The sequence below is a fragment of the Poecilia mexicana genome, unplaced genomic scaffold (assembly GCF_051168715.1).
Source record: "Poecilia mexicana isolate PSO_F unplaced genomic scaffold, ASM5116871v1 scaffold_2, whole genome shotgun sequence".
NCBI classification, from domain to species: Eukaryota; Metazoa; Chordata; class Actinopteri; order Cyprinodontiformes; family Poeciliidae; genus Poecilia; species Poecilia mexicana.
The window spans coordinates 13,047,412-13,059,228 of record NW_028263371.1 but is presented as its reverse complement, the minus strand read 5'-3'; the positions used below and the strand labels follow the sequence as shown (position 1 = coordinate 13,059,228).

At 38.0% G+C, this 11,817-nt stretch overlaps 1 protein-coding gene across 2 annotated transcripts; it reads right to left on the bottom strand.

The window, feature by feature from the left end:
- Nucleotides 1–171: 171 nt before the first annotated feature.
- LOC106926664 (interleukin-1 receptor type 2-like) lies at nucleotides 172–9,826 on the bottom strand. 2 transcript variants are annotated; one of them, XM_015001737.2, is made up of 10 exons: nucleotides 9,603–9,826; nucleotides 7,130–7,223; nucleotides 6,313–6,571; nucleotides 5,507–5,681; nucleotides 5,258–5,411; nucleotides 2,682–2,774; nucleotides 2,519–2,578; nucleotides 2,303–2,438; nucleotides 1,265–1,410; nucleotides 172–935 (listed from the first exon to the last, which is right to left on the bottom strand). In XM_015001737.2, exons 2-10 carry the CDS (start codon nucleotides 7,212–7,214, stop codon nucleotides 784–786), a joined length of 1,260 nt encoding a protein of 419 aa, XP_014857223.2. In that variant the 5' UTR covers nucleotides 7,215–7,223; nucleotides 9,603–9,826; the 3' UTR covers nucleotides 172–783. The 2 variants fall into 2 exon arrangements, with proteins under 2 accessions (XP_014857223.2, XP_014857222.2); XM_015001736.2 differs by lacking the exon at nucleotides 9,603–9,826 and having other exon boundaries at nucleotides 7,130–8,984.
- Between the last annotated feature and the right edge of the window lie 1,991 nt (nucleotides 9,827–11,817).

The following is an 11,817-nucleotide window of genomic DNA, read 5'->3' as shown; positions in this document are numbered from 1 at the left end:
AAGAGGAAGATATTGAACTGCTAGCTGTTAGCATGAAGCCACATTACCTACCAAGAGAGTTTTTAAGTGTTATCGTGATAACTATTCGTCTCTCTGTTACTGACAGTAATAACCTGGACAGCCCCACTGTAAATATTTATGCACACTGAGGCTAAAAATAACACCAGACCATTCATAGGAGTCATTTAATTCATTGGGTTGTTTTCTATGTAAGATACAACAGCAGGAGTATTACATTCAATAACAATAAAAAAACATGTATTAAAAGTTGTCATTTCTTTCCTTTAAATGTTTATGACATAAAAAAAATAATCAAAAGATTATACGTTTTCTTTAATATTCAATTTCTCCCTGAGAACATTTGCTGCATTTTTGAAAAAAAAAAAATCCATTATACTTAATGCATACTACAGCAAATGAGCAGAAAAAAATACATTATGTGTAACATCTGGTAACTGAGGTAGTCACTTTATTTTATTTAGCAAAAGAAAAAAAACTTAAACTGATGGAGGTTAATATAAAAGGGAGTGGTACCGGTTTAAACTACAGAAGTGCAAAACCACAGCAAACAACTTCATCATTAAATCAATTAGTGGTGCTGATGAAACGTTTATCGTCGTAACATCTTCCTTCTTCCTCTCCAGTGGCTGATACATTCATGAACAAAAGGACTTGGTGTGAGTGCCACGTACAACGTGATGGAGGTCAGATTTTTACATAGTTTACACAAACACTGTTTAGAGGAGTGTTTTTATTTGCCGGAGAGAGCGTGTGAAAGAAAAGCTAAACTGAGAAGGTGCTGCTCTGGCGAGCGAGAATGTAATCCATTTTCTTCTTACTCTTTGGCTTGAAGAGGACGTAAAGGAAGACGCAGACCACCATCAGGAAGCAGGACGCTGTGACCACGCCTACAACCAGCCATGTAAAGGTAGTGTCTGGAAAAAAACAAAAAACAGGACATTAAGATTTTTATTATGATGTGACAATACCGTTGATTCTGATGTTCCCAGTGTGTTTTCTACGGGAACATCAGAATCATTGTGTTTTGGCCCAGACAGGCCACAACGCAACAACAAAAAGCCACAACGCTATGAAAATCGGAAGTTGCGAAAAACTTCTGTTTTAGCAGAACTTCTGTTGTGGATTTTGTTGTTGCGTTGTGTTTTTGCATTTTGTTGACGATTGTGTGACACTGTCGGCTTTAGCTATTTGCTTACATTTTTCTGACACGGGAAATATTACTTTAGCTCCATAGGCCACTCACCTTCTAGGCGAAGCATTGTGACAACTTCCTGTTTCCCGCCTGTGTTCTGAGTGACACACTTCATCTCCGTCTTCTCATCTTCTTCAGTTATAGCCGAGATGATGAACCTCACTTCAATCTGACACCTTCCAGAGACCCGGGTTACCCTAAAAACAGCAAGGCAGACACAGATTTAGTGGATATTAGATTTTATTATGTGTCACAGTGTAGTGTCTTTTGATGGCTTTAGATAGTTGTTTAAGAGAATGGTCAACACAAAGAAGAAGACAAGGAAGTGACGTTGGGTGAGCCAAAAGGAGACAGAGTACAGACAAAATGCCAGGATGTATTTCTAAAGAGACGGTTGGGTTGTTCAGTAGTTGTAATTAAACATTGGAACCAAATGTGCGACACAGTCCGAGACAAAACGAATAGGAGCCTTTACATTCTTAACAGGCAGCCATTTTGAGCCATACTGCCGCTTGATCAGAGTTCGCAAAACCTCTTCAACAGGACAAAATAAGAAACAGCAAGATGGTAAATTACATTGTCACATAATGTTAATGTCAAAAACCTGTTTAATGATCTTAACTAGACACTAGAGAACAAGTTTTTTTTTCTTCCATTTATGATAATGTAGTTTTATCTGCTGATTAGCTTGTGCAAGGTAGTGCTAGCTATGTTCACTTTCACCGAAGAACTGGTCATGAAGTCATAAGGCCTTGCGGGCAATTATTTGTGAGCACAATCTCTACAAAACATTATTAGTTTGGTATTTTTAGTTGTGTTTTATTTTTTTTATTCTTTTTATTATTAAATATTAATATTAATATTATTTGTTTGGTGGCAATAATCCTTTTCAACCCACTCTTTATTCACTTCAGACAAGTATTTAGGGATGTCTGATATTTTCAAATTAAAATCCAATTTTCCTTCTTGTTTTCCCCCCTGTTGGAGTCTACAAAAATAGTTTCTTCTATGGACTTTCCCTACAGTAATTTTTAAGTCAAATCTTGATTCTGTTTCTTTTTCACACTTTGGTTTACACATAGCTGTTACCTTCTTCCTCCCTGCAGAGCCCGCCTGTCGAGGTACGATGACTCCACTGATTGGCCGTTTACCAGCCATGTGACCGCAGTGGAGTCTGCCAGTTGGCATTCAGTGACCACCTGACAGAACAGCTCCAGTCCTGAACCTGGTTGGTAAAAATACAAGAACACTGGTCAAGTATTTGGTTAAACATACTTCAACAGGAGACACAAAGTAACCACGTACCGTGAGAGCTTTCAAAGATGGTTCCATCGATTGGCGAGACAATCACTGGCGGTTTCATGACTGCAGGATAAGAAATGCAGATATTCATCAGTTAAATCTAATTTATTCTTTTCCCAGAGGACGCTGGATCAGTCAAGGATCACAGAAACCAAACAAAACTCACTGCTAACAGTACTGAGGGTGCTGCTGCTGGGCTGACCCGGACCTGACGGCTTGGTGACGACAGGCACGGAGGTAGTGACCGCAGGGTCTGAACCTGGCAGACAAACGCATCCAGAATGAGAAACTCAAATGACAGGTATTCCCCTACCTGGCAACCCTTTTACCCTGATAATGTTCCCTTTTATATAACAGCTTCTTTTGTTTTTTAGCAAGACTAGTTACTCAATGTCCAGGGACAACGGATGAAAAATAGCCTTTTGGCTAATTCTGGCACATTTACAGAAATATTAATTAATGTGCATTGTCCACGCTGAATAAATTAATACATTTGAAATGTTTATGGTGAGTTTAAATACACACTGTTGGACTCTGTTTAGTAAATAAGTGAGTTTTGGAAGGTAATTGGTTGCACTACATAAAAAAAACAACAAACAAACAAAGTAAATGTATTTTATTTTGGATTTACCTACTACAATTTGTATTATTACTGCTAATTTTTATGTTTTGTAAGGACTTCCTTGAAAATGAGATGATACATCTCAAGAGGTTATCCCTGAAACAAAGTAATTAAATAGATTTTTTTTTTCCTTAAACGTTGGAGTCATTGTAATGCGTCTGTTTAGTCAGCAGAGGGCAGTGCACACTTATTCTTTAATTATAGACTAACGCCAAGAGATTGTAGCCAGTGACGAAGAGAGACTTTTAAAGTTGGGAGGGGGGCAAAAATGAGAATGTGTGTGTGTGTGTGTGTGTGTGGATCTATAGATAGATCCATCAATTTATTTGATAGATCAATATATGCATGTATACACACACATATATATATATATATATATATATATATATATATATATATATATATATATATACGTCATCATGGAAAATAATATATAATAATAAAATCATTTATATATCTATTTTTCTATTTATGTACCTATTTTTCATTTAATTTAACCAAATCTGATGATTTTTTTTCTTCAAAATCGCTGAACTTTCGAATTTTCCCATTCAAATTCTTGGAAGCAAAGCCGGTGAGGCAGCAGGAAGCTGAGCCTCACCTGGGATTGCGCAACCTCTCACTAACTGCACTGGCTGCCATTCTATGGGAGCATGCTCCTCCTGTCTGTACGCCGGCAATAAAATGGTTAAAAACATTTAATGTATGAACTGATTTTCAATAATTTAGCTTATGTATTTAATGTACTGTGTTTTTATTGTCACCAACTGTGTGTGTAACGTGTTTCGTGTGCTAAGGAGCGATCAGAAACGGCAGAGAACAGATTCGAGGTGAGGCAGGCAGTTCTCGTGTCTCATCGCTGGGGGGCGCTCATGATCCCAGATATTGCAACTGTACAACTGCAGAGTAAGAGACGGTAACAGCGAGCTAGCCATACAGTAGCTACGTTGATACAGAGAGCGAGAAAGACGTGGTTTTGAGTTGTTTCTCCCTTTGCTGTTAAGCACAGCACGAAATTAATAATATCTACATGTCTAAGTTTGATTGAGATAACAGAATTATTCTGCGGCGGCGGCGCGGCTAAGCATCACATGTTAAAGAATAGTCTTTTTGCCCTCCAGCATTGTAGGCATGCGCGAAATTTCCTTAGGTAAACAATAACATGCAGGGGGTCAAGTTAATTAGACCATAACATGCGGGGTCGCTGCACAACCAATGCGGCCGCGGCTCCACCACTGCAAAGAATTAAACTTAACTCACCCTGCGGTTTTAATAAATGGAGCTGAAGACGTCTTGATAGAACAGAGAGCAGTTTGCTGGTTTCATATCCAGACAGTGATGAAGCGCAACTGACCACTTGGTGCGCAGACAGTTTCAACTTTACGCACAGAGAACATCGCGGAGCTCATTATTAATCAATATAAGAACAGTATCTGTCAGAGCATTTATCTGATCTGGACGCTTTAATGGACCAGAGGTTTTTGGAGCGTCTAGCACAGCTGATCCGCGCCTGTGGGGATTTTCTCCCGCCAAAGGAAGTGAGTGCGGGTCAGGTAACCATTGTCGCCCCCCTCTCCCTTCTTCAGTTTTTGTTGTTGTTGTTGTGGAGGATCAGAAAATAACTTATTGTTGTTTTACCATCACCATCTAGTATGAGGAATGCTTTAGCCTTTGAGTTGCACCACAGCGCAGCACAAGAGAAACATCCAGGAGATCAGTATCAGCTTGTTTTTATGAGTATTACCATAATGGAGGCTGGTATCATGCCTGATATAAATCTATTTATATCACATAGACCTATATAAAGTTTTATAGATTTTCTTTATATATTTATTATTGATATTCTTCTTTAGATATTAAGTTGGTTTAGAATCCAAATAATGTATAGGAATGACCTGGTGCTGTTACATGTTAATCATTAAGGGGGGCACTGCCCCCCCTAATGATCCCTCTCTGGCTCCGCCCCTGATTGTAGCGTTCCTTTAATAGCTGAATATGAATGGTTGAGAGAGAGATTCCTTTTTTTAAAAACCCTCATATTTACTGTTATGTAAGTGAAAAGTATATTTGTAATATGGATGAATCCATTGAGATCATTCATAAAATCTGGCGGGACCAACCTTCCACGTGGAGCAGGTAGGCTCTGCTGACTTTGTACTGCAGGTTGTTGATGAGCACCGTCAGCCGGCAGGTGTAGACTCCAGCGTGGGAGAGTTTCACAGCAGGGATCGTCAGGGTAGCTCTGCCCGGCTGAAGGGGAGCGGAGTTAAAGTCCTGTCAGAAAAAAAACAAAACAAGACGTTGTTACTTTTAGTTCAGGCTTTAATCTAAAAGACACATAATCTCAGCTGCAGGGTTCATTCCCTCACCTTGTGCCACTCTATTGGTCTGCCTGTCTTGTTGAAGCGATCCAGAGCCGGACAGTGAAACTCCACGTTCTCACCAACCTTGGCCGACCACGGATAGGTGAGAGCCTTTACATCTGCAGAATAGGACTCATACATATGCAGTGTGATGCTCCCAGTGACACAGAACGTTTCATTCCTGCACAGAGATGCATGGAAAGGAGTCAGATGGAGTGAAGACGACGCTGTGGGTGATCATCACAGCACATTTTTGAAGTTTTGAAGGTTTATGTTTCTTTAAAAGAAATTGGTCTGCAGTTGGTAAGAGGTGTGTTTTCATTATGATTAAGAATAAAAAGACTGGGGTTTTCAACACCAATCTTCTGAGCATTACAATATAACAATAATAATAAAGCACTGCCAGTTTTTATAGCTACTAAATGTAATGCAAAACAAAACTGACAGAAAAAAATTATATATGATAGGAAATGCATATTTTTGCATAAATCATTTTAGAAGCTTTTAATTTCTTAAGCCTCTTAGGTACTAATAGTCAATATGTAAAAATAAAAATAAAATAAATCAAGGCTAAAAGTCCACCTGTTCTGTTCACCACATAAATTAAACACTGACCAACTTTTCTGATGTGTATCGACGGTTTTGATGATTTCATTCGTCAAAATGTAACGCTTGCCTCTGGTTTCTCACTTTGTATTTTTTGTGTTTTTATGACGTTAAGCACTTTGAATTGCCTCGTTGCTGAAACGCGCTGTGCAAATAAACTCGACTGATTGATTGGAAACTTTTCCTTTTAAAAGAGTAAAGGGTACCTGTAAGTGCAGGTGTATTTTCCAGAATCTGAAAGCCGAGCCGGGAGGAGCCACAGCTCTCCGCCGTGCTGCTGGACCCGGCCCTTGTCCTCGTACGCCGTTTGCTCCGTTCCGTTGTTCCTGCTGATGACATATTGGGCAGGTGGCGGGGCGATGTCACGGAGTTCAAGGGTCCGCATGAAGATCGGGAAGTAGAGGATCACGGCCTCGCCCTCCACTCGGAAAATATCCACCTCTGGAGACGCCTGGTAACAGCCGTCTGCGTGGGGCACAAAAACTAAAACTAAACCCAAATCCTTTTCCATACGACTAACTGAGTCATTCGCAGGCCTGTCACAATACACAATAAATCAATTAATTGCATGATAACTTAAAACAAGCGCAAAAATCTCCATTTTTGTGATTTATCATTTTTCTCTCGTCTCTCTCTTTCCACCAGTCTGGTGCTTTGGTCTCAACTAGCCCTTTTTATGAAGGACAAATTGTTTTAAAAATACTTCATCATTACCACTGTATTATTCGAAAATGCCCTCAAAGCAACAATGTCATTGGTTATCACAATAACTGCTGGGACAATTTATCATCCGGAAAAATGTGTTATCGTGACAGGCCTAGTTATTCAAGCTTTTAGTGAATCTGTTAGTTTAATTTCCAGTTTTCATGCAGGACAGGTCAGGACACCTAGTGGGACACATGTGGCCCAGTGGTCAAAAAAGTCCAAATAACCTACTCTAGGGTTAAAGCAAAATAAATCAGATTGAATATTTACAACCGTGTAGTTTTTATTGTACAGTAAAAAAAAACAAAAAAAACTCACTTTCCACTGGCAGAGAAGGAAGCCAACGTTTCCCATGAACACCTGTGGCAGTGATCATGACGCACATCAACGTAAAGTAGACCATGGTGGCAGTCTGCAGGAAAAACAAAGATCTGAACTGTGAGATCCACAAGGCGAGGCGCGCTCCTGTTTGGGTCCGAGGATTCGGTCAGATGTCGTGGAAAACGCAAAGGCGAAGTCTGTAACATACAGCTAAAGCACGAGACACAACAAATAAATATCAGGGTTCAGAGCTCCAGACGCTGGTCATAACTCGCTGTTCTCCCCTTTCTGACAGATGGATTCATTTCTACTCTTTTATGGGCCGTAAACTTGTGACATCACAGGATTATTACCATTGTACGGCTGGTCCTCCCACACTTAATTTAACCACAGGACTTTAGTAATACCACCACTTGATTAGTCATGTCTGTGTGTTCAGAGTCACTGTGCCAAATGTCGCCGAAATTTAGGAGAAATGACAGATTAAAAAAAAACAAAAAACACATTTATTAAGAAAAACAAGATTTCCTGATTTTATTTCAAACTTGATCTAGATAATTTAGCACATTTTTTATTGTTTTTTTTTAAACTTGTAGTCTGAAGATTTTATCTTGATGGAAGTCCATACGTTTAAATTCATAAATATACGCCTACTTTTGTGATGCAATTTGTTTTAAAAAAATAATTACATTTGTTTAGACAGGGGGAGGATTTAGATGGGCTTTTTAAAATATCAGAAACTAAAGAATCACATGAAAAAAAGCGAAATATGTACTTATATATACACGGATAGTTTCAGACATAAGAGAAATATGTAAAAATACATACCACACTGCCTCATACATTCCTATTTTAATGTGATCGTAAATATTTATTACAAAATGCACAGATTAGAATCAAGTGAAATTGCCGTCGTTTTGTACCGTCTGATTTTGTCAGACGGTACAAGCTGTTACATCCCCAGTGAGCCATGGGGCCAGTTTAAAAATTGCTGCTTATTTCCATGTTCACCATCTTTCAAATCATTTTTTTCCCATCTGAAATGTGTTTACAGAGACGATCATAATGAAAGACGAGCTCAGAGGCCTGCATAGAAAGCAGCTGAAACACTAGTCCTTAAAACTGACAACGTTTAAAGCTGAGCACTAAGATTATGCAACAGGAAAACAGTGATAAAAACATCAGATAGCACCAGAAAATATTCTTCCCTTATACTTTGATGCATCACTGGAAACATGGTAAAGTTGTGTGTGTGTGTTTCAGGTGAATACCGCTTTCCAAATCTAGCTAACTGCAGTACATCCAGGCTGAGCTGCAGACAGTCATCAACAAGCATCATTTGCCGATTTTCACTTCTGTTTTCCTGCTGGTTGTTACAGCGAGCGGTCGAGAGCGGTCATCACTTTCTCACTAAAATCCCACATATCACACTGAGGGAAATGATGCGCTTTTTCCTCGATCAGCTCCTGGTTTCTCTGTGTCGTCACGGCGCAGTCCATTCATAGAATGCCGTGGGAGTGTCGTTACCGTGTCGACCCATTCACAGCGGCTGGAGGAGTGGTGATGTTGTAACTGACTCATTAACTCATGTGACATGAAATGGAAACTTTGCTGACTGATAGTATCGCTACAAGATAGTGGGCATGACACTGACACTGCATCAAGTTAATTTAAATTTAATTTCATTGCTTTCTTATTAAAATACACCTGGAATGTCTTTTAGGTGATGAGTATCAGTTCAAGAATCAAGCAAATTATTATTATTATTATTATTATTATTGGACATTTTCAGATGTTTTAGAATGCAAATTAAATTTTTGATTTAAATACATTATTCAGCAAATAAGTTCATAAATCACTGAAATGTACAGACCTGGTTATATTATTATTATTATTATTATATTGGTTTAAGGTTCAAGGATAAATAACTGAAGTATGTAAATCCTTTACATGTGTTGTTAAGATATTTGACATTTTGTTCTGGATAAGTCAGTTACATTTTTTTCTATTTAAAGGTTATTTACTGACAAAGTTATATATATATATATATATATATATATATATATATATATATATATATATATATATATATATATATATATATATATATATATATATATATATATATTTAAATCTAATATTTCTGAAATAAACATTTGCAAACTAAAAAAAAAGAGAAAAAAAACATTTGGGTATTTTGAATAATTTTTAAACTAGACTAAAAAAAAGTCACAATAAACATGGATTTAAAAAAATAAAGAAAATACTTGAGTGTAACAATTGAACACTAGTTAATATACATTATCTGGTTAGAAACAAAATAAATTTGTGCACATAATGTATTAAAAGAATTTCAATAAATGTTATTTTAAACCAAGAATGTCTTCCTGGAGCTGGTTCTAAGAGCAAAAGAGCCACCACACACACAGTAACTGTGACACGATTAAGCAAAGATTAAAATAGTACTCACAGTCTGCTGGTGGTTCTGGACGCGTTCTGGTTCTGACAGAGCGGTGTGCTGTCGGCATGGACCTCAGGGCGAAGTGATCGATGTCCTTTGGGCTCATGGGGAACCTCAGCTCTGCTTTTTAAGGTTCCCACCCGTCATGAGATGGAAATTTCTCAGGTTTCCCAATGTAACGCAGTGTACTGCACAGCTCAACACACTAGTGTGCTGACTCCTCCACACACACACACACACACACACACACACACACACACACACACACACACACACACACACACACACGCACACACACACACACACACACACACACACACACACACGTATACACACTATTTACAGCCAACATATTGTGTAAGAAGACCTTTAGGTTTCCTTCATGTTAATTCATAGAAGTAAGCATGTTTGGTTCAGTCTTCACACTGTTTACTGCCGTTTGCTCCATGGCAGGAACTTCCTCATGACGTTGACGGCAGACATCTTTATTTGTTTTAGAGCAAAAACACACACATACATGTACACACCTGTATGTATGAGGGGCATTCCCATGCGAGCGCAGAGGGGGAGTTACAAAACAAAATAAAACACTGTTACATACAAGTTTGTTTTTGTTTTTTTTACCCGTTTCTGTCATGTTTACCCTTTGCAATTTTTAATACAATTTTCTTCCAAAATCAGACCAAAGGAGAAAATTTTATTTTCTGTTAAATGCTTGGCATGTATTATTATTATTATTAATAAAAACTGAATTTAATATGCTCTGAATGGACATTTATGGTTATTTGACTGCTCAGTCAAACCCTGTGTTCATTTTCTGAATTAAATTCATCTTTATTCACTTTCATGCATTTAAAATCATAAAGCTGATTCTTTTTTTTTTTTACAGCTTGGAAAGGCAAAAAAAAAAAATCTTTGGAATGACAGAAAAAAATGTTTTCAGGATATCCTATTATATTTAGTGGGCTAAAAGTTTAAAAACTAACAAGAAATTGACTCCTGACTAGAACGGATCAGTCAAATGCTTGATAGAAATCGATTGGAAAGTGAAAATCTTTTCTTTTTAAAGATTTTATAGTAGCGTTTATTTGTCAGCAGCTTGACAGGAAGACAAACTGAGACTGGGGTGAGGTGTACCAAATTGCTCAGTGTTGGAAATCCAACTCTGAAAAGCTGTGAAACACTGTCGGCCGTCTTTCACACAGTGTGACATCACCTCTGGTAATAACATAAAAAAATCAGCGGTCAACTGTGGGAAAAAGACTGCTTCGCATGACTGCATGAATTGAACAGTTTGACATACAGCAATAAATCTGTCCTTTTCCACTCAGTTATAAAGTTAGATAATTAAAAACAAAAGGTTTTCCAGGAGAAAGAAACACTAATTATGATATGCCTCACTTCGACATTTTAGTAGTGGATATAAAGGATTTTCAGGGACGCAGAGTGAGAGTGCTGCAATTTTGAGCGGATTTTCAGAAATAATTGATAATTTAATGCCACTTTTGGATCAATAAAGTATTTTTTAATTGTAACATAAAATATTGTGGTTAAGATCATTTTATTTTATTTATTCCACAGTGATGACATGTTTGCATTACTTACAAATCCTAAGGAAAAATCCTAGCTGGTTTTTACCTGACGCCAAAAGTTTTGCAAAATAGGCGACTGGAAATCGGCCACCACGTTTCAGACAAGCGCACCTCTAACAGTTACCTTTGATCTTTTACTTCATGAGGCCAATCATACGTCATGAAGTCTTAAAACAGCCCTGATGACTCGGGATTTTGCTTTAGTACTCCCAGCTGACTCATTTCAAGCAGGAATCTGAGGATTTGTTATGGTAAACCTGAACAATTGGCACAGCTCTGGCAGCCCCCGCTGATTTGTTGTGACTAACGCACAACAAATCAGCCAGGCTGTCATAAACTTTGACACTCCCCGTTTGCTTTGTTTTTTTTCCCTCTCTCTCTCTGCGTGCGTTGTTACACCTACACAAGGACAGGTATCTATCAGCCAGTCAGTCGCAGACGCTAAAAGCGTTGTAGTATGAAGTTTTTGGACATTTTGAACCGTCTTTTGTTGTGCAATGCTCACAGTGTTGTCAGTTTGTTGTTAAAGCTTTCCATGCCAACAGAGTTTTTTTTTTTTTTTATTTCAAACTGGGGTGATGATAGAAAGGAAATCTAATCCCAAATAAAAGCTTACTCACAATTTTTGTATA

Excerpts from the sequence above, each read along its gene's own strand:
- LOC106926664 (XM_015001737.2), bottom strand. The coding sequence starts at position 7,214 with ATGGTCTACTTTACGTTGATGTGCGTCATGATCACTGCCACAGGTGTT. Across the intron at positions 5,412-5,506 it reads GACCAATAGAGTGGCACAAG|GACTTTAACTCCGCTCCCCT; the intron begins GTGAGGGAATGA and ends TTTTTCTGACAG. Across the intron at positions 936-1,264 it reads CACAATGCTTCGCCTAGAAG|ACACTACCTTTACATGGCTG; the intron begins GTGAGTGGCCTA and ends GTTTTTTTCCAG.